Here is a 22,790-nt window from a genome sequence, read left to right on the forward strand (position 1 = left end):
CGTCTCTGCAATAAAGCCTGATGGTGCTTATGCAGTTCGTTGCCCTTTTCAGGACAGCTGAACTGAGCTACAGTGAGATAACACACACCTGCTGGCCAAATCCTCTGCAATTAGTTGAGTTTGATATCTGTCGTTGTTCAGCTAGGAACGCCTAGCTGCAGTACGTGTTATTATTGTTCTATATCACCCCCAATTAACTTGCCAATAATTTGGATGGCAGCTACTTGCACCGTCGAGATACGGATCTCTCTTTCCGACTGCGAAGTAACAGGGAAATGAGGAGAAATCCAACATCTTTCTTGTGGATAGCAAGCAAGAGAGATGCGCGCTCACACAATTTCTTCCTAAAAAAATATTTGGAGGAACGTATCTCCCTCAAATCTTGTTCTTTTAATTAGCAATCAAGAAAAATATGTTACATAGCATCATCCTAGAATATGCTAAGATATACATGACAGTGATTTTAGAGTCGTTGAAAAGATACCATATTTTTAAGGGGGTGTTTAGATCCAGTGGTGTAAAGTTTTAGCGTGTCACACCGGGTATTATATAGGGTGTCGCATGGGGTGTTCGGACACTAATAAAAAAACTAATTACAGAATCCATCAGTAAACAGCGAGATAAATTTATTAAGCCTAACTAATCCACCATTAGCAAATGTTTATTGTAGCACCACATTGCTAAATTATGGAACAATTAGGCTTAAAAGATTCGTCTCGCAAATTAGTCGTAATATGTGCAATTAGTTATTTTTAGCCTATATTTAATACTTCATACAGGTGTTCAAACGTTCGATGTGACAAGGTGTAAAATTTTTGTGTGGAACTAAACAGGGCCTAAGTGTAAAATTTAACGTTCGATGTGACAGGGTGTAAAATTTTTGTGTGGAACTAAACAGGGCCTAAGTGTAAAATTTAATATTTTTTATATCTTCGTGTCATTAGTATTTCGGTATTAGGGGGTAACAAAAATTTTGGTATCTTTGGTAGCTATTAAGGACTATAAAACTTTTCTATGCATAATGTCTGCAATTAAGGATTCTTGCCCCCGTGTCGCTCCTAGGGCAGGGGCGACACGGGTGGCGACCGCCACCACCGCAGCACTACCACCCCGCCTCCTTCCCTTCTTCGCCTCGCCGCCACCCGAGCGGGCCGCTGGAAACTGCGTGGCCGCAAGGACGGCGGCGGCGGGGCCTCCTTTCTTCCCCCGAGGACGCGGTTTGGAGCCCACGACCCCACCTGGATCTGGGGTGCCAACGGCCTCGACGGAGCTGGGCGAAGGGCTAGCTCCCAGTGGTGGCGGCAACGGGGAGAGCGGCAGCGTCGACGGCGAGGCGGAGACGACCAGAACAACGGGCAGAGACGGTGTCGGCAAGGGTGACGACAGCGACGCGGCGTCACCAGATTTGGCGTCCCCTGGCCAGATCCGGCCACCCTCGTCCGAATCCGGCCTCCCCGGCGCGGGAGGCCAGCTCTCGAGCCGGCTGCGGTGATGAGGCGGCACGAGGCGGCGAGGCACGGCTGGGTGGCGCGGGAGGTCGGCTCCTAAGCCGGCAGCGGGGATGAGGTGCCGTCGTGGTGACGGCGGCGGCAGTCGACGGCGATGGCCGACGGCAGCGGTTGAGGCAGCCGCGGCTATGGCCCGTGGTGGCGGTGGCGGCTGTGCTCGCGGCGTTGCCTACTGCGGCGGCAGCTGGCGACGGTGGCGGAGGATGCAGTGGCCTCGCGGGCAGCGACAGCGGGTGCCGGTGACTACAGGCTGCGACGGCGGACGGCTTGTGGCAATGGCCGTGGCGACCATGGACGTGGCTGCGGCGGAGGAAGTGAGGATGGCGACGGCGAGGCGGCAGGGCCTTTCGGTAGCTGGGGCTGCGGTGGCGGTGACTGGCATGGCGGCCTCGAACGGCTAGCCGAGGGCGTGGCAGACGGCTGCATCTGATCGGCGCGGCATCGTTTGAAGGAGGGGTTGGAGACCGGCTTGGCGCAGAGAGGCGCAGCCGATGGCATCGGAGGCCAGCTCGGCGCGAGAGGCGCGGGCGGCGGAGATGGAGGCCGGCTTGGCACGAAAGGCACGGCCGAGGGAGGGAGGCCGGATTGGTGCGAGGGGCGCGTCCGGTGGAGGAGGCCGGCTTGGCATGAGAGGCGCAGCCGGCGATGGAGGAGGCGACCTCGGTGTGAGGAGGAGCTGCCGATGGGTGTGGCGCGGTCTTCGGCGCACGAAGACTGGCCGGCGGGGGACGCCTGTGCAGGGGTCCCTCATGTCGGCAGAGCTTGAGTGGTGATGGAGCATCGGTGCGTCAGCCGTTGAATCACAGGTGGTGAGCGGCGGGTGAAAACCCAGCCCGGCATTAGCTGGCCCGACAACGATGCCCCTCTTGAGGGCGTTGCCGTGCTGTCTCACCCTTCAAGGGTGGTTGCCGGGCGAAAGCCCAATCTTGGCTCCTTTGAGCCCCGACGGACGGCGGCAATGGTTTTTCTGTCGCTTCTTTTCTTGAAGACGTCGTTTTGGCATCCCTTAGGGGGCGATCTCGTCTGTGCTCCTTTATTAGTCTTATGGCGGTCGGTCACGCTTAGCGGCGGCCGATCCAGTGCTAGCCTTCTCCCGGGTTGTGTGTTGGCGCTGTCGGTGTGTGGGTGGTGGTATTTTCTTCTTTTTTCCTGGTTACGACCCTCTTAGGTTATAATCTTGTAATTTTTTTCCTTCTCTATAAGTAGAACTTCGTACGAATCGTTAAAAAAAATAGCACGCTACTGCAGCGGCGTGTGTGAATCCATCGCTTGATGAGAATGGCGTGGCGCAGCTTTCACCATGGCTCCACGGGCTACAGTAGGCGACACAATGCACCATGCACTAATTAATCCCTCTCCTTTTCATCTCCTAATGAAATGCAAATGCTGCATTAATTTTAATTTGTGAGCTCAACAAAAAGAAATAGGATATCTGCTTAACTAGTGGCGTAGCCAGGTTTTCAAGGTGGGGTGGTCCAACTCAACTTATTATTTTTAACACTATATTTTCAAGGTGGGGTTGTCCAACTCAACCTATTATTTTTAACACTATAGATGTAAACTTATTATTTTTAACACTATGGATGTAACATGCCGACGTACACACAGAGATAAAATTTAACAACCATATTCTCATCAAATAATTAAAGAGGTCTTACTAATATCTTAAAATAAATAAGTCTAAAAGTTGCTTATTTCTAAAAAAGAGATGTAATATCTCCACCCCTCTTCATTTTTCAGCAAATCTACAATGGGATTATACAGGATTGCAAGGTTTCAATTTACCATCCCAACTCCAATCGGATATCCTAAAATTGAAATGAGATTGAACGTTTGAACCTAAAGGAAAATTCCTACTGTTAGGGCCTTTAGAGGAGAAAGAGAGAAGCAAGGGCTGCAGGGGGAGATGAGAAGTTGAGAACCTACTGCCGTGTTGTGCTGTGGTGCTGCATGCCTGCTGGCGATGAGTGCTGCTGACTGCTTGCTCCATGCTGGATGCCGCTGGTCTGCTGCGGCGCTGCGCGCTTCCTGCCTGCCCGCGGCTGCCGCCGTCACACGTTCGTGCCTCACTGCCTTAGTTGTCGTCGCTGACTCATTCACTCGCGCGATCGAAAATTGGGAATGACAATTGCGATGGAAACGAAAGGACGCGGTGCTTGTTGCAGCGAAAAAACGAAGCAAAACAGTTGCCAACTTGCCATTGATATTTTTCTAGAAGTAACGCATAGGGGTGATGGGCCTTGGGCTAGATTTCTATGGTGGTCCATGGACCACAGTGTAACTCCGCTCCTGTGCTTAACTCTTATTCTTATTTTTAAAGAAAATCCGCTTTACAACTTTAATTTAGATGGATGAACGAGAACGGATAATGCGCCCGATAAATTAGGGATATCTTCTTTTGTGGTTTTCTTTTTTTTTTGCCGGTTCGGCGGAAGAAACACCGACCAAATTTTATTAAGATTGAAAGAAGTTACATGCATCCGACATTAGACCGTCGAGTTAAGGCGAGAAGACCTAAGAAGCAAAACAAAAGAAAAACTGAGAGAAGAATGTAAAGGGCAAGTGCACTTAGGGCTACTCCTCACTAAACCTTCTTTTGTGGATTGATGCATCAAAAAACTATATGTACTAGGTTACATCGTGTTTTTTTTTTCGTTTTCGTCTCATTCTCTGCTTCGGCCTGCCGTCTGCTTATACCGTTAATTCGATGATGACTCCAGACTTCATTCATGAATATATTTCTACTATAGATATACAACCCTCGCTCCTCTATGTTTATCTTCATCTTCATCTTCAGGAGATTCAAACACCACCTCTTAAAGATGAAGATGAAGATGAAGATAAAAATTAAGTGTTTCACGTAAAACGATGTATTAATAACATGTGATTAATAGAGTTTTAATTGTTATAAACTTGAAAAATGAATTAGTATGATATTTTAGAGCAACTTTCATATATAAAGTTTTCGCACGAGACGTACCGTTTAGCAGTTTGAAAAGCATGTCACGAGTATCCAAAATTTAATCTTGTGCTTGCAGAAGAAACGAAGAGGGCCTAACCCATATAACCTGCGTCATTAATCTATAGCTTAGCAAAGTTTACTTTTTTGCCTGCCTCCTGGCACAGGAACGCCGACGAAGAAAAACCTACAGGCTTTCTCAACTATGATTCCTTCCTCAACCTGTGAACTCTGGCGACAGGAGGACGACAGGGGTGTATGTGGAGCAGATAATGCACAGTAATAATCCAATCCTTAGGACTTACAAACTGCTGGAATGAACTGACCAAGTACGTTTAGAACGTAGGAATTTTGACTTATACATGCATAGTGTGATTTGTACGTGAAATACATTAATTAATTTTCTGAATTTGTTTCCAATTTCTCGTCGTCAGGCAATGCCGCAATGCCTTGTCTTAAAGATTGCAAATTGAATGCGCCATCTCCATCGATCTCTCTATCTCCATTGATGGCTGCCCAAAAAATAAAAAATAAAAAGAGCCGACAATGTTTAAGGAGAGAAGCATACGCGCACGTTTCGTGATGAAACATACATGCAAGACTAATTTCGAATTATATATCACATATTCGCTCTCTGAATGAGCGTATCGGGTATTTGGAATTTCGTTTGATATGTAAAAGTTGAATTTTAGGTTACTTTTTTGTGGAATAATATATCATAAATTAATATTTTTTATAACTATTTATGTGACATGTAAATGACGAGCTGATATCAGTTTAGGATAATTTCCTCGCTAGGTGATTGAACGAACCCTGCACGCGGCAGACGTCGTGGCTACTACTATCTAGCTAGCTAGCGTTGGTTACGCGTGGCTACTATCCAGCCAGAATTGGTTACGCCGTCGCCCATCGATCCGCCACACCACGCCAAACGCGAACTTAATTGCTACTATCCGATAGTATGTACGCGTACTACACAAAAGTGGGGAAAAGAAGGTTGTCCTGACTCCATGAGAAGACGATCCAAAACACGGGGCCGGACAACCAAACAAGCTAGCTAGCGGCCGGCGGCGAGCCACCGTCGTCGTTGCTGAAGACGTCGACTAATTTGGCCTCCCGGCCGGCGCCATCGATCATCTCAAAATTAATACTCCCTCTGTATAAGGGATTTTGAGTTTTTGTTTGCACTGTTTGATCACTCGTTTTATTAAAAAAATTTGTGACAATATAAAAAACGAGAAGTTGTGCTTAAAATACTTCGGATAATAAAGTAAGTAAAAAATAAATAATAATTCTAAAAAAAATTTAATAAAATAAGTGTGCAAACAATACAAGCAAAAACTCAAAATCACTTATAATCATGGGACGGAGGGAGTATATAGTATCCAAAAATCATCTCAAAATTAAAACCGAATCGAAACTCGCCGGGCCGCGGCCCGCCCGGCCGTCCTGGCCCAATTAATTCCGGCGACCGCTGCATGCAACGCTCCGTACGTGATCGCCCAGCGGCTCGCGCGCGCACCACGCGTCCACGCGTCTCTCTCCTTTATACATGGACAATGGATTAATTTACTTGTAGAAAAAAAAACACGAGGCTAGCTTAGCTTGTGCCCGGCCCAGCCGCGTGCGTGATTTCCCCAAGTTCACAACCTGTACGTGTGTGTGGTACGTAGCGGTCGCAATCCCGTTTCAAATCTCGATCGTGTGTGGTGCCATTAACTCCGTCTGGTTGGGGAAGCCGGTGGCGGATAGCCCGACTGACAGGTGCTGTGGCCTGGCGGCCGGCCGGCCAATCGATGGATGGACGGATGGATCCCATCGATGATCCTTCGTTGATTCGCGTCAACCTCTCGCTGCCCGAATCGGACTCTCACCTTCCCCGCCCTCCACCGCTGTGACCGCGCGCTGTCTGTCCCTTGGCTAATACCAGTCGCAGTGCAACTGTGCAAGTGTTTCACGTATATAAAAGCATCCCGAGACGCAGCGCGCATGACCAGCCGCGTTGGGTGCAAAACCACAACCGCCAACATCTTCTAACTCCCCTCACGGCTCTCCCTCTCCCCGCACGCACAACACCGGTGAACCCCTACGTACTACTGAGCTGAGCTGAGAGGACGAAGAAGAAGATCAAGCTCGAGGGGCTTGCGATCATGGGTGCCGCATTCTTGTCGTCGTGGCCATGGGATAACCTCGGCGCGTACAAGGTATTTGTGCAGTTTGCTCCGTTCGTTGGGTTGATCGGTTTCCGGCATTGTTGATGGTGGATTGATTGTGTGTGCGCAGTATGTGTTGTACGCGCCGCTGGTGGGGAAGGCGGTGGCGGGGCGGGCGTGGGAGCGGGCGAGCCCCGACCACTGGCTGCTGCTGCTGCTCGTCCTCTTCGGCGTCAGGGCCTTGACCTACCAGCTCTGGAGCTCGTTCAGCAACATGCTCTTCGCCACCCGCCGCCGCCGCATCGTCCGCGACGGCGTCGACTTCGGCCAGATCGACAGGGAGTGGGACTGGTACGCACGAACGCGCGCTCGCCGCCGGTGCAACTTAGCTCGATCGATCAGCCAGCTGAATAATCTGTGTGTTGGGGTTTGCTTCTGCAGGGACAACTTCTTGATACTGCAGGTGCACATGGCGGCGGCGGCGTTCTACGCGTTCCCGTCGCTGCGGCACCTCCCGCTGTGGGACGCCAGGGGCCTCGCCGTCGCCGCGCTCCTCCACGTCGCCGCCACCGAGCCCCTGTTCTACGCCGCGCACAGGGCGTTCCACCGCGGCCACCTCTTCTCCTGCTACCACTTGCAACACCACTCCGCCAAGGTGCCCCAGCCATTCACAGGTAAGCATGCATCTCGCGCGCGCCGCCCACAGATCGAGTACCGATCCGCCGCCGGCGATCGATCGAAGCTAATTAACTCCGTCAATTGATCGCCGGTGCATGCGCAGCGGGGTTCGCGACGCCGCTGGAGCAGCTGGTGCTGGGGGCGCTCATGGCGGTGCCGCTGGCGGCGGCGTGCGCGGCGGGGCACGGCTCCGTCGCGCTGGCCTTCGCCTACGTGCTGGGTTTCGACAACCTCCGCGCCATGGGCCACTGCAACGTCGAGGTGTTCCCCGGCGGCCTCTTCCAGTCGCTCCCCGTCCTCAAATACCTTATCTACACCCCAACGTACGTACACTCCATTTCAATTCCTTTTTCAAATTCAGAAAACAGTTTCGAAATTCTGACCCAAAATTTAAATCTTCATCAAAATTAACGGAAACAAACCCCCCGACCAACAACATGTACTGGCTCTGGCTGCAAATATTCCAACTAGAGACATGCAGTGATTCTGATGAACCTGATCGACCAAACAACCTGTAGTGCTGTACTTGCAAGGCAACAAAAGCCGGCAGACGAGCCAAACTCTATCTCCCTAAGAACAGGCAGCTTAATTAAGCTTCCCGGCTGCTCTAATTAATTCTTGCCGGGTAGCGACCACCCTAACCACTTCACTGCTCACCATTCATCCCATGAATGAACTATCAAATGGTTGATGTCTTCATCCAATCGCGTACGCAATTCAGACGACCATTAAATGCGTTGGATGCATGCCCTTTTCGCATTTTTTCACACGCATTAATCGGATCTCTGAACTACACCGGCTTAATTTGCTTCCTGATCATTGGTTCTCTCCCGTACGCGCGTGTGTGTGACTGCTGGTCCGAATCCCTGCAGGTACCACACGATCCATCACACCAAGGAGGATGCCAACTTCTGCCTGTTCATGCCGCTGTTCGACCTCATCGGTGGCACCCTCGACGCCCAGTCCTGGGAGATGCAGAAGAAAACCAGCGCAGGTATGAATCAAATCAAATCGAATCGAAATTTAATTAAGATCGCCCGCGAGAGAGATGTTTGGATTGTGTTTAATTATGGCCCATATATGCACGAGATATGCGCATATCACCGGCCTTAAATTTCACATGCTGCTGCTGTTCGATTGCGTTTTGCGTGACGCATGGACGACCCGAGCTACCTGCCGTTAGGGAGCGTTCCAATCCAACCAATTTTTAGTCTTTGCAGAAAAAAAGCAAGAGAGATTAGGTTGATAGGCACCATGCATGCATCATGCGTTTTCTCAGATCAACCGCAAGCCGTTAGAGAAATTTTACAGTTCCTCGGAGATACAAATTTTTAATGCAAATTTGATATCTTCCATAACTCTTAACTCACAATACCTTCTTAATTATCGTAAAATCACTCAAGCCGTTAAAGCTCGAATTAGTAATTAAGCAAGTTTGTTGTGGAAAATTAACGATGCATGTGTACGCGGAAGGTTTTGCATGCGTGCCGATGATTAGTGCACGATTGGACCAGGGCCAAATTAGTGTATGTATCCGTCTTGAGAGGACAGGTGCCCACAGGAGTAGACCGTCCTGTTCGCCGTAATGATCTATCCGCTACACACGTTACGTACAGCGACGGAGCGACCCCGACCGTGACATGCCATCCAACCGTCTCTCGCTTTTAAACGCTGCATGCCGCTGTCGCCGGCCGCGACTCCGACCGTATCGGATCGCCGGCGGCTGGCACGGCCAAAAAAAAACGTACAGAATCTGCTCTTGGTTTCTCTTTTTCTTGACGATTTTAATTAGACCCGTGTCGCGCCACCCGCGGCGAGGCAGAGAAGCTGACGAATGGACGGTGTGGTGTGGTGTGGGTGTGTGCAGGGGTGGACGAGGTGCCGGAGTTCGTGTTCCTGGCGCACGTGGTGGACGTGATGCAGTCGCTGCACGTGCCGTTCGTGCTGCGGACGTTCGCGTCGACGCCCTTCTCGGTGCAGCCGTTCCTGCTGCCCATGTGGCCGTTCGCGTTCCTCGTCATGCTCATGATGTGGGCGTGGTCCAAGACCTTCGTCATCTCCTGCTACCGCCTCCGCGGCCGCCTCCACCAGATGTGGGCCGTCCCCCGCTACGGCTTCCACGTAATCCTCTCTCACACACACTAATATTGTACTCCTTTCTGATCGATGCTACTACTTACTATCATTGTTGTGTTTTTCGCTGCAGTACTTCCTGCCGTTCGCCAAGGACGGCATCAACAACCAGATCGAGCTCGCCATCCTCAGGGCGGACAAGATGGGCGCCAAGGTGGTCAGCCTCGCCGCTCTCAACAAGGTTGGGTCACTGTTCAACAGCAACGTTGCAAAAGGTAAAGGTTGGGGAACTGTCTACTGATGATGATGGCGTGCGTTGCGTGCGTGCAGAATGAGGCGCTGAACGGTGGCGGGACGCTGTTCGTGAACAAGCACCCGGGGCTCCGGGTGCGCGTCGTCCACGGCAACACGCTGACGGCGGCGGTGATCCTCAACGAGATCCCGCAGGGCACCACCGAGGTGTTCATGACCGGCGCCACGTCCAAGCTCGGCCGCGCCATCGCCCTCTACCTCTGCAGGAAGAAAGTCCGCGTCATGGTAATCAACCCCAACACCACCACCCAACTACTAATTTCTAGCTGCATATTGATGGCGATCGATCGGTCGCTGTTGCTGAGACGTATGATGTGTGGTGCAGATGATGACGCTGTCGACGGAGAGATTCCAGAAGATACAGAGGGAGGCGACGCCGGAGCACCAGCAGTACCTGGTGCAGGTGACCAAGTACAGGTCGGCGCAGCACTGCAAGACGTGGATCGTCGGCAAGTGGCTGTCGCCGAGGGAGCAGCGTTGGGCGCCGCCGGGGACGCACTTCCACCAGTTCGTCGTCCCCCCAATCATCGGCTTCCGCCGCGACTGCACCTACGGCAAGCTCGCCGCCATGCGCCTCCCCAAGGACGTCCAGGGCCTCGGCGCCTGCGAGGTCAGAACCACAACCTGAAATCAATTCAGCCTCCTCCTCGTCGTCTTCCTTTGCTGGTTTGCAGATCGATCACACATGACTGATCTGATCTTGTGCAGTACTCGCTGGAGCGCGGGGTGGTGCACGCGTGCCACGCCGGAGGCGTGGTGCACTTCCTGGAGGGGTACACGCACCACGAGGTGGGCGCCATCGACGTGGACCGCATCGACGTCGTGTGGGAGGCGGCGCTCAGGCACGGCCTCCGGCCTGTCTGATCGGAACCCGCGCCGTTCGTCTCGTCGATCCAACGGCCGCGGCGCGTTCTGGGCCCCCACCAAACCGGGCCCAAGCCCTCGTCGTCGTCGTCATCGTCGTCGTTCTTCTCTTTCTCCTTTCCCTTTTCACAGGTTAATTTAAAAACGTCGTCGTCGTCGTCGTCATGGTCATCGATCACCATCAAATTAAATCATTCTCGTGTGGCTCCTGACTGTTCAATTTGCTGCCACACCGGCAAATCCTCCCCCCGCACCGTGTTTTGATTTGTCTGCACGTATATGTATAAGTATATATACTTTGATTTGGCGTTGGATACATAAAGAGATGAGCTGTATGAACGTGTAGATATATTTATATGCCTAAAAGATGAGCAGTATATATAGCTGCGTTATTTTTATCAGCGTATTTCTGTGATTTCTTTATGGGCTATTTAATGGTCGTGATATATCGATATCTCGTGCCACCAGCGGTACTGCTCGTCAATATGCATGGAGCTGTTTAATTGGAAGTTTATCTATTCTATAATAAAAATTAAAATTGATTACTTCAGAAATTTCAAACATATTTGGCTGCCTAATACCGTATAGGGATGGTCACTTGTCAGGGAGTTATGCTGTGCCTATGAAATCTGCAAAATTTATTTAGGGAAAGAGTAAGATATCTAGTTAATGGGCTGCATCCATTAAGGCCGTGGGTGTTTCAAATCGGAATAAGTTCACTATAGGTCCCTTAATCTGTCCTCGAGTTTGTAATTCGTCCTTAAACCACAATAATAGGTATAGCCCGTCCCCGACTTGCAAAACCGTATCAACTTACGTAAGGCATATGGCTCTTGGTTTTCGTTTGACGTGGAGCTTTGAGTACGGTCAACTGTGCTGAGCCAGTGTGGGACCCACATGATTCCCACATATCAGCAACATTTCCCTCTCTTCCCCATCCTCACCAATCAAGGAGGTAGGGGTGGCCTCACATGGAGAAGGGCCGCGGCCGGCATCCCAGGGAGGCGAACAGGCCCGTCCTTGAGGGCGTACGACATGAGCGCTTGCACAGGTCCCCAAGCCTATATATTTGCCTTCCGTGATTCAATCCCATTGATCCAATTGATAACAACAGAAGGCATGGAGGCTGCTGGAGCATGAGTGTGAGCTCAATTAATGAGAGAATAACGTTGCACACGCATAATGGTTCCTTTTTTCAGATCGATCTCAACGCGTATCCGCTGGCCTGCTGCCCAATCGCCTCGCTCCCTCGCTACGTTTTTCTTTATTTTAAGATCAATCCCACCGTCGGTCCATTCATCTACCGCCCTGCCGCCCTATCCCTTGCCGGATCACCCTGCTTCCGATGCCGGAGCGCTGCATCTCTGTAGTCTGCACGATGAAACCACCACACCGGCAAACATCACGACGGCTGTAGGCGTCGTCTTGTGTTTTTTCTAGAGAAGATTATGTGAAGGTATATTTTTTTCTATTATTTAGTTGGTACAAAACATATCTTTAAGTTTAAATTGTTATTATCTTTTTTTTATTATCACTTTTGTTTAGGTTGTGTTTAAGATTTTACATAGGGCCCCCAAATTTTACGAGACGGTCCTGGATGCGAAGTTCGTGGAGGAGGCTGCTGGGACGCCGAGCCATGGTTCGTAGAGGCGAAGGCGGTAACAAATTGAAAGATCGAAAGTGAACTTTTTCCAAATATTCTGGATCACATGGGGGGCATGGCTAGCTCGCGCGCACGCGGGCCTCCGCCGACAATGACATCACTAATCTTAACAATTAGCATTAATCATGGTGACTAGTAATGTTCCCGTGCTAACGCTACGGTGTCACTTGAATGGCTTGCTACCAAAACCAGAAATTGATAAGCAGTAATATAGGTGATATAGCAGGAAAAGATACCGTGTCAAAATGCATATAAAGATTATTACAAATTTGGTCATTGACATAATACTACATTTCATTAGAGTTACTGGTGAAAAATAATGTCTTGCGGTTATAAAGACAAGGCAACAAAGATAATAAATGGATGAATTCGTATCATTGAAAATAAACCCTTGTTTCGCCTTCCAAGTCATTGAAGATGGTAATTGATGGCTTTGTTGCATTCTTTTAACCTCCCTTTCTATGATCAAGTCCTAAGCAATCATCATAAATATGGAAGGCACGTGGATTAAAATCTAGGTAAACAATTTGAAAGGATTAAAAAAATGAAATGGCGATTAAGACCTGAGTCCTAGTAAAAAGCAACCAAGAGATTCGTCTGCTGGACATTCTGTAGAATATCTTTCAACATTAAGCACCTATAAGAATGATAATACCAAAAAATGTAGTAGCGGACCACTTAGTTTGTTTCATATAGAAGCAGTGATGTCATTAGACTAATATATAAGACACCTAATATATATACCTGTATTAAAAAGTGAACTCCAAATCAATTGTCTTGTGTTTGTGAGCTGAATCAAGAAGCTCATGGAATAGCAATAAGTGGAATAGTCACGCGGGAAAAAAAAGTGTGTGCTTATTGCTTACGCTACAGCAACATTTGATAGTGCCCTTATATATTTTTGCAAGCAAAAAATATATTACAAATATATAATCCTATTCACAAAATGTAATACTTAAATTACATACTTCATTTTTACCATATTTCTTATAAAAAGCAAGTCCGTGAGGAAATCGTCTTTAAGAAATGTTGGTACATCTTAGGAAACAACGAAATACAAAAAAAAGCAATTATCTTTAAGAAAAAAAAATAGAACATGTATATAAGTGCTAACATTCACCAATCAACATGTATAAATCCTAAATCATGTTGAGATCTCCAAGCTCAATACAGAAAGGAAAATATATAACATAAATGAAAAGGCAAAATTCTATTTCAGATTCAGCTACCTTTTGAGGTAGAGAACTACTGCTCTTGGTCTCCTTGGCTTCATTGACATACGGTGCAACAAACGCAAATAATGATCTTGCTTCATCATGAGACAATGGCTACAAAAATAAAAGACGGTGCAACAAACACAAACAAGTACTGATAATCCTGCATATAAAATATTCGAGGTGCTACTTATGGTCAAAGTATTATTCAACTACTGGTAGCTTCAATAATCATTCATATGCTATGCCAAACAGACCAATCTGAATTATGTTTGCTAAAACCTGAACACAAGTGAATGAGACGCAGAAGTGGCATTCACGGTTTCACACGCTAGACTGTAAAGACTAATAATCAGTAACTAAAGAATCACAGTTAATCTTCCCTAAACAGAACCAAGTGCATCTAAAACAGCAGATGCGCATTTATCTTCAAGGTAAGATCCTTCAGGTGTCAAAGTTAACCAAAATTCACAAGCAGCACTTAAGTAATATAGCTTGTGAATTTGTGGTTTTAATAGCCAGCTGTTCCAAATGTTTCAGTAACTAAAGAATCCACAGTTAATCTTCCCTGGACAGAACCAAGTGCATCTAAAACAGCAGATGCACATTTATCTTCAAGCTAAGATCCTTCAGGTGTCAAAGTTTAACCAAAATCGACACCGCTAGTTCAAACATAAAATGAAAAGGTAGATTTTTGTAGATCACCGTAATGCAACAATTCACAAGTAAACAAAGTTTAGTTTTTTTTATCATGCAGTCAACATTTGCTACAGGTGGCTAAAAGCACCTGAAAATTATCAGCATGAAGAATTCAATTATTCTACTAACAAGTAGCTCTGACCTGGGGCACTCCTGCCGGATACAATGCACGACAACCAGGCATTAATCCTTTACAAAACCCAACCAAGCAAGCATCAGGCAAGAATCTAGAAGCAGCTATTATCAAGAAGAACAACAGAACAGTGAGGATTGGAAGCAACTCTTCCAGTGTTTGATTTAATTTCCACTGAATATCTATTTCAACCTAATTAGATAATCCCCCGTATCATACTTCCCATTCTCCAAATTGAGCACTACCAACAGGCCATCTCAATTTCCACCGAAACCCAAATGATGTAACAGTCAAACCATAGCCATAAACACTCAAATCACAACCGAGAAAGAATAGGCAATGCGGAGCTGAATTCTCATTGTCAAGGCGGAAGATGGTCAGGCGCTTCCAGCAGCCGACAGCAAGGAGGCCCCGGCGGTCATCCCAGGCGAAGAGGTTGGCGCCATTGGTCTTCCCGATGATGGCGACGGTCTCGAGCCCGGGGAGGCGATGGAGGTTGACGTGGAGGCACGGAGTAGATGGGTGATGCGGGCGGCGGCACCGGTCGGGGTAGATCGGCGATGCAGGCCACGATAGGGCGCGATGGAGAATCGGCGATGCTGGTGGCGGCGCCGGTCGGCGGCGGTTGGCATGAGGGGCGAGGCGGCGTCGCGGGTGGCGAGGCGGCGTCGCGATGGCGGAGCGTCGGCGGCGTGAGGGTGCAGCATCGGCGGAGCTGGGTGAGTGCGAGAGAGAGGAGGGCAGAGACGGGGTTCTCGGCGTGATTAGGGGACACACGTGAGGGAAGGGGAGAGGAGGAATGCAGGCAGGTGTGGGTGCCAAGCGCGTGCGGAAGGGAGAGGGTCCACGACGATCTCGAACCATTGGATTCGATCATTCTTGACCATCGGATTTGATGAATGAGGTTTGTAAGAGTGTAGTTGGTGAATTATAGGGTAGATTAGTGAGAATGCTACAGTAATTTCCCAATTAAAAATAAAAACAATTGATTTTGTAAATTTTCAAAATACGATTTGAAAGTTTTCCAAAAATATCGATTTGAAAATTTTCAAATCCGAGTTAGAAGTTTTTGTATTTTGAGTTGAAAGTTTTCAAATTTGAGTTGAAAGTGTTTAAAAGTTGAGATGAGAAGTTGAAAGTTTTCAAATCTGAGTTGAAAGTTTTAAATTTTAGTTAAAAGTTTTTAAAAGTTGAGATGGAAAGTTGAAAGTTTTCAAAATTTGACTTCAAAAATTTCAAATTTCGAGCTGAAAGTTTTCAAATTTTAAGTTGAAAGTTTTCAAAACTGAATTGAAAGTTTCAAATTTCAGTTGAAAGTTTTCAAAAGTTGAGATGAAAAAAGGAAAAAAATAAAAAGGAAACGTGGCTGCGCTAAAAAAGAAAAAAAGAAAAGAAAAGAAAGAAACACACGTACTCCGTATGGGCTTTGGGCTTTTGGCAGCGTACGCGCCGTACCAATTAGCATTTGGCTCACATGGGCTGTCTTTTAAGGCCGAGAGATTTTCAAGTCTCGGATGTGCACGCGAAGGCCCGGCCCATTTGCAACTCCCCACCTCCGACGCCGAGTTCTCCGCTCGTCGACGCCCCGCCGCCACCGCTCAACCACCGCGGCCACCGCGCCGACGAGATGGCGGTGGCCCCGGGCCCCGGCTGGGCTCCGCCTCCCCGACGCTTCCCTGCAGCCGCGGCGCTCCCCTCCGGTTCGGACCCCCTCCCCTCTCGCTCTCCCGCCAAGCAGTTGCGTGTGGTTAGCTGGGGCCTCTCTCTCTCGCGTGGAAACTGAATCTGCAGCGGGGTTGGGGTTTCCTGAATCCTGAATCCTTTGGTTTCCTTGGTTTGTCCGTTTGGGGTTTGGGGCTGCGAACTTGCCATCATTTGTGCACATTATGTTCGTAGCTTTTCATCCTTTTGTAACATAGGATTACTACGAGGCCTCTACTCATAAGTCGTAAGTCGTAACTCTAATCTATAGTTTTTTTTCGTTCTTCGATGTGCACGAATGAGCTCATCAACCTGTACATTTCAGAATTTGAGATGGCATATGTATCCCTATGCGGCTATGCCCCGTATCCTTCATGTCCAACCATTGGATGTAATTTTATGTTTGCCGTCAAGAGCCCATACGCCATTGTGCGACTGTCCCATTCTCTCTCAATGTGAGTATTACTTTCTTTGTGACATTGTAATGTTTTATTTCTAGTGATAATTGATGGCATGAATAGTCGCAACCTGTTCTTGAGATAGTTTCAGCATTGCTCTCTCCTTGTGATATTTGTTTGGGTCTAGTAAAATTAGATATATTATGTGGCCATCAAGATAATAATGAGACATTGTCCTATTCAACATTGTTGATATTTTACCACAGTACATTTTCTTGGTCCCGACTCATGTGATCATTCCTGACATTTACCTGGTGTGACTAACAGGGATGTAGTGGTTTCAGTTTTTTTTTTTTTTTGGAATAGCATACAATGTTCCATATCACCATATGAACTGCCCTGTCAGTCAGACTGAAATATTAGACATATCACATGCATGCACATGGCTTAAAGCCTGACATTTGAATGTTCTCGCAATTTGCAAATGGTGGAAAGGCTGTTCTTGCTGTAGAACTGTACCTACATAATAAATATGATTTTCTGTTTTTTGGTTTTATTGAATTTTCTCTGTAAATTAGAAGAAATGCATGAATCTGGGATTCTGCTTCAATCATGGCATTAGGTGCTAAGCAACAAAGGTTGCTTAGTTTGTTAAACGGGTATAATCTTGTATGATTTAGTTTGCTCTGTTGTTCAACTATCAGTGACTTGGAGTGTTCTTTGTGTTGTCTGTGCCACTTCAGCAGATATGTGCCTATGATGGATAGTGCAAATTGCAGTATCAGAGACACATGCTCACACATGGATGGGCTCCATGTGTTTCAATAAAGTCATGCAGCTCCCAGGAGGTGTACCATTAAGGTACAGTGGACCTTGACATTATATACGTTTGGCTGTACCTCATTTTCAGGGTACTTTCTGAAAGATTTGTCCACAATGGGCTACGGCAGCATCAGACGCTTATGATTTTTAAATGTGAGGTTTAGTTTTAGATTGATAACATAGCAGTGCCGATTGCTACACAATGATTTTTGCTTCCTCTTTTTTTCTGAAGGATCTTGCGAAGAAAGAATAAACATGATAGTTTCCCTTAATATATGGTTGGCATGACCGTGTCATTTAGCAAGTTTGCACATTGATATTTCAGATATTTTTCTTACTTTTTTGATAAAGGAATATGATTAGTCTGGAAGAACATGTAATGCTTTGTGATTTTAGAAAACAGAAGATAAAACAGTAAATGTGAGATAATGCTTGTGTTGAAATGATTGTCTTGGTATGTTTTGGGCAGATGCAAAATCTATAATGCCATCAATTCAGTGATGTCTACAGAATATCTGGGATTGAATATAATGGAAAAGGACCTACTATCACATATACAATAGCTCTGGCTTGTAGCTGAACTGTTTTGGCCAGTGGCAGTAGTTTTGCTGTAACAAGCTATATGATATGGCAGATAATCTTATTGATTATGCCAGCTTAGTCTTAATTTCTCTTGTTTCCTGATAAGTAAGGAATTCAGTTTTGCCAAAAGTCGGTTGTCACAGTAGACGATGAACGGATCTAATTATACTTCTACAGAGTTTGTTAAAGTGTGCATGCGGGTACAATAAGGATGTTTCCTAAGATTTTAGTCATGCCCGAGCTATTCGAGGGTTGAGAATGTTGGTTACATATATTTTCACAAGCAGTTATTGCAACTTCTATGCAGTCCTCTTTGTACCTTTGATGCCGCTACATGGATTAGTAACGTAGTGTCGATTCGAATGTTGGATTCGATAAGTTCTTGGGATCCTCTAGCCTTCCTTTCACTTGTCATTCTGTATCCCCTATTAAAATTTATTGACCATTATTGAGTACTGTTGCAAGTTCCTATCAGTCACCAATTTTTTTTAGTGATCGCATGAAGAGTTAAGACTTTATTATGTAGCAAGTAGATAGTATTGAGCATGATTTTTAGTACATACTGGTGATCTGGAAAAATGCCAGATATGTTTGTTTCCTTGCTGAATGTTGAAAAGCCTGCAGTTTTGACACACCTGGATAATTCATAAGTAGCATGTCCTATGGTAAGATCTGGCCTCGACGTAACTCTGTCATCATCACTAGTACATCATATGTTGATGTGACATACGAGCAAATATTCTTTCCATGGTTAAAAGGGCTGGAAACCCACAGTTCTACTAGCAGCAATTTACCTTGAATAACATACAATGTACGTTTCCATCCATTCACTTCCATTCAGTTGCACAATCAAATCTGATAAATCTTTCTTTAATATTTTTTTCAGTTTTTTGTAAACAGCACAATTATCTGATGTGATCCAACACAGCATCAATATCAATACAGTATGTTGGAGGAGAATCTTGCTTGCATTGGAGTATGCGTAGAGATCGTCTGTCATGGATTTTACTTGTGTTTCTAGGCTCTTGCAGGTATGCTCTTAAGCACTAGATCAATGCTCTTTTGAGAATAATAACTCAATTGTTCCCCATCAATAAAAATCTCCATAGTTTAAAATAGATAAAAACAGGTAGAACTTTCCTGATTTGATAAGTTCAAAACTTGTGCAATAATTCAACTTCTTCATGAGATAGTTGAAAGGGAAAACTGAATAGCAACTATCCACATGCCACACACCAAAGCTTTGACCATTGTTCTCATGGTGAACACCACTCATAGCATTGTCAGAAACAATGGCTGGCTTCTCCAGCCAAACAAACTCCTTTATAGGAGCCACGAGCATACTACCACTACTACTCGGGGGTACAACACGAGAGAGATGAGGCAAGAAACACCCTCCTCTCCCATTAAATGTACAACTGCAACAAATTCTGACCTCAAAACTCAAACCATGGACATTTCAATGAACTGAGATGGCCGATGGTGCGGCATCCTTCATGCACCATAGATTGCGGCGAGCTTCCGCAACACGGCCACCTTCAGCTCAAGGATGCAGATGTACTCAGCCGTTTGCCGGAGCAGCACATCGACGTTGTCCTCATGGGCATCTGGTACTATCTTCTTCAGCTCCCTTAGCCTCCTCTGCACCATGTGCTGAAGGGGCTTCCTATGCACCGACAAGGCCACTCCTTTGTTCTTCCCTACTGTGAACATGGATCTCCTCTTCATCTCTCTCTCTCTCTCTCTCTCTCTCTCTCTCTCTCTCTCTCTCTCTCTCTCTCTCTCTCTCCAAACTTATGCTTTGCAAATTGAGATTTTTGTGTTGTGAGACACAAGTCACAATACAGGATGGGGGTATATATAGGTGAGAGCATAGGGATATTTCACTTGGCCATGTGGGTTGAACCAGGTTCTAACCTGTGGAATGAGCTGTAAGGATAGCTAGTTCTCATAAGCTATGAATTATGTGGCTGTCACATAGGACGGTGCCTTAACTATTTGCAACATGTGTCGTACTGGTTATAAACTAGGACTTCGGTCGTCCCTAGTAGCACAGAAATCTTACTTTTGCTCACTGATTTTGCACTATGCTTCTCCCTGCATTTGTATGTCTCACGACATGGCCCTATTTGGTACAATATTAAATTTATATAGTCTTACATAATGTAAATATCCACCGATCCAAATAATACACTAAATTTCCCTTAGAAAGAATATCTAGTGTATACAAGGGTGGAACCGGGTTGAAATAGATCACACCTAGGGATAAGCTAATGTATCCTTGTTATACTTCAAATCTTTAGGATTTTCATATAATTTTGATGGGGCTTAAATGGGGTTATGCCTAAGCGAGGCTTAAGCCCCACACCTGGATCCACCACAGGGTATACATGCATTGTCCAATGTATTTTCTTGCCTCTTATTGACCACGTGTTAATTGCACATTTTGTGTCTTCTCATTGGGACTTAAATTGACAAATTAGTAGGTTATACTTTTTTGAAAAGAAGGTTGGCACGTTTCATTCCTCATGCGTTGTGAACTTGTTTCTGTCATCTCTTGATGTTGTTATTCGTAGTCTAGTAGTCTATCAACACAAGCCTAAAACTATATCAAGCAAAATGGCCATCTGTTCTTTCTCACCTGCAATTCTAGCTTAAGACAAATCTTCTTGTCCTAATCGCAATCATCAAATGGTTAGTATTATTTGCAATGATTGAAGGAAATCCCCATGTGATGTCTTGCCAACTTGCGACGTGATAACTGCATGAGGCTGCAACCTGATGGAAATCTCTCGCTGTGGCCAAGTGCCAATCACACAGTAAAAGCACACGCATGGCCAAATCTGGAATGGAGAAATTTCAATGTAGGTTTAGTCCTGTGATTCATTTAATGTTGAGAAGAAAAAAACGCTCAGAAAGTTTTGGGCCCTGTGGTTTTTCACTCGGAGAGTTCTTGTATGAATTTGCCAAAAAAATGACACGTTGGATTTTTCGCAGGCTCTATGATAACATTTTGGATATTCTGCATCGCCTTCTATGCTTGGAGCTATCAATTACAAAAGGGAAATGAAGGAGAAACATGGATTGGTTCCCGGGACAAGACATGTGAGTCATTCAAGCGTTGCTGGAGAAGAACATGGGCTTGCACTGAGGCACAGCCTGCAGAAACAGGGGACAGACGCAAATGCCTCCACATTTCTTCGTCAACCAAGCGCTCATGGATCACAGGAAAAATGCACATACATGTGGAGCGTGCGGCATCCACGTAAGTCTTAATCCTTTCCCTTGGCTATCATTTTTGCAGATAATCTTTTCAATGGGGTCTCATCGGTGTGCATGCTGTTTTATGGCATTTGCAATTTGCATTTCCCACGGGGGAGCAGCCGGCCATGTCACATACTCGATCCCTTCACTATTTATGTATGGGAAGAGCTAGTTTAGTTTTCTCCAACTACTTCATGGAGTAATTACATGTGTCATTCGGATAATAGAGAATATGGAACATGACAGCAAAGTTAGTGAGCTGACGGTTCAGTAGAGAATATGGAACGTGACAGCAAAGCTAGTGAGCTGATGGTTCCAAGCTAGGTGATGATTTCGTCTCTGTTTTAAAAAAATATGTTGGAATATTATGTCTAGAGATCGGCACATGTTTTTTTTTTTCCATCTCCTTTTTGGGTCATTTTCTGTAAAATAACATTGTTTGTCCACTCATTGGGAGCAAGCGGAATGCATGCATCATTTAAAATTCAACATTTTTCAGGAACTGAACTTCAATGGAATAAGCAGACGTCTAATTATATGTTCGATCAAATCTAGTGCATGGACTGGAATATCAATTACACGGTGTTCGGGCATAGGATCTAATGCCTCCCGTACGTAAAATTGAACAATCTATTAGCGCGTGATTAATTGAGTATTAGCTTTTTTAAAAAAAATGGTTCAATATAAATTTTTTAAGCAACTTTCGATTAATATTTTTCAAAAAATGCACCGTTAACAATTTAAGAAGGGAGTGGGTTCCTAACTCTAGTTGCAAAGCAGCCTAGAGATAATAACAACATATTATATTATGTTGATATACAATGACTAGTACATTAATCCAAAGAATTTTGAAAGGAAAAAAACGTATGGGTTTTCTCAGTAAATTGATATACTCCTTCCGTCCCATAAAAACAAATATAGGACATGATGTGACACTTCATAACAATATTTTGTCCATATTTATAGTATTAGTATGTGCCACATTTTATCATAGATTTTTTTAGAGACAGAGAAAGTAGTATGGTTCTCAACTATTATTTTAATAGGGCCATATTACTTGTTTACCATTCCCTCCATCTTAATATATACCAACCCAAGATGGATAGGATCTATTTAGATTGGATTCATAGTACGGTTAGATCTAATTTTATCCTAGGTTGCTATATTTTCTCACGAATGTAGTAGAAACAACCAATGGATAAGAAGTTGAAGCTACTGTACTACTTTGCATCAATTTTCTATTACTTCATGTCCGATCTACTACTATCCCCGGTTCAAAATATAAGGGATTTTGTCCATTTAGTTACATGGAAAAAACCACTTATATTTTTGCAAAAGGAAGTAGTAAGATGAATTTTGCATGAATTCTATGGGTACTGTAGTCCATTTTTTACTTGAGGCTTTAAACAATAGGATCCCCTTTGAATCATAGGAATGAAAAAAAAGGGAGAAATAGAAAAAAACATAGGATTCTTATAATGCAAGTATAAAACAGATAATTAGAATGCAGGTATAAAACAGATAATTTTAAAAATATAGAAAAAATATAGGAATTTGAGGAAAGATAAAGACTCAGGGGGTAGTCCCTCTCACCCAAACACCCCCTCAAATGATTCTTTTTATGAGGTTCTACCTCATATTAAATTTACTCTAAAACTTATTATATGGGAAGAGACATTCCATAGAAATTCCATAGAGTTCATTCCTTTGATTCAAAGGGCTACGTAGAAAAATTTTTATAGGAACAAAATCCTCTAAAATTTATAT

The 22,790-nt window shown here is 45.5% G+C and overlaps 2 protein-coding genes and 1 long non-coding RNA gene across 5 annotated transcripts; all 3 read left to right on the top strand.

Annotated features, from left to right (window-relative positions):
* Positions 1-1,999: 1,999 nt before the first annotated feature.
* LOC136351781 (uncharacterized) lies at positions 2,000-2,281 on the top strand. Its single transcript, XM_066304123.1, has one exon. The coding sequence runs from the start codon at positions 2,000-2,002 to the stop codon at positions 2,279-2,281; it is 282 nt and encodes a 93-aa protein (XP_066160220.1).
* A 4,181-nt stretch (positions 2,282-6,462) lies between these two features.
* On the top strand, positions 6,463-10,945 carry LOC4347115 (very-long-chain aldehyde decarbonylase GL1-1). The gene is made up of 10 exons (XM_015795960.2): positions 6,463-6,671; positions 6,751-6,971; positions 7,062-7,294; positions 7,402-7,621; positions 8,171-8,292; positions 9,166-9,419; positions 9,505-9,612; positions 9,702-9,908; positions 10,009-10,293; positions 10,392-10,945. Exons 1-10 carry the CDS (start codon positions 6,618-6,620, stop codon positions 10,545-10,547), a joined length of 1,860 nt encoding a protein of 619 aa, XP_015651446.1. The 5' UTR covers positions 6,463-6,617; the 3' UTR covers positions 10,548-10,945.
* Positions 10,946-15,772: 4,827 nt separating this feature from the next.
* LOC4347116 (uncharacterized) lies at positions 15,773-21,512 on the top strand. 3 transcript variants are annotated; one of them, XR_010735103.1, is made up of 7 exons: positions 16,068-16,204; positions 16,283-16,412; positions 17,102-17,216; positions 18,646-18,790; positions 20,480-20,623; positions 20,757-21,024; positions 21,143-21,512. It is a non-coding gene; the product is annotated as an uncharacterized lncRNA (long non-coding RNA). The 3 variants fall into 3 exon arrangements; XR_001539722.3 differs by lacking the exon at positions 20,480-20,623 and having other exon boundaries at positions 15,773-16,204; XR_001539725.3 differs by lacking the exons at positions 16,068-16,204; positions 20,480-20,623 and adding an exon at positions 15,773-15,956.
* Positions 21,513-22,790: the final 1,278 nt, after the last annotated feature.

This window comes from Oryza sativa, chromosome 9, assembly GCF_034140825.1.
Source record: "Oryza sativa Japonica Group chromosome 9, ASM3414082v1".
Taxonomy (NCBI): Eukaryota; Viridiplantae; Streptophyta; class Magnoliopsida; order Poales; family Poaceae; genus Oryza; species Oryza sativa.

Coding starts and splice junctions, on each gene's coding strand:
- LOC136351781 (XM_066304123.1), top strand. CDS start 2,000: ATGGCATCGGAGGCCAGCTCGGCGCGAGAGGCGCGGGCGGCGGAGATG.
- LOC4347115 (XM_015795960.2), top strand. CDS start 6,618: ATGGGTGCCGCATTCTTGTCGTCGTGGCCATGGGATAACCTCGGCGCG. Junction 7,295..7,401: donor GGTGCCCCAGCCATTCACAG/GTAAGCATGCAT, acceptor GTGCATGCGCAG/CGGGGTTCGCGACGCCGCTG. Junction 7,622..8,170: donor TACCTTATCTACACCCCAAC/GTACGTACACTC, acceptor GAATCCCTGCAG/GTACCACACGATCCATCACA.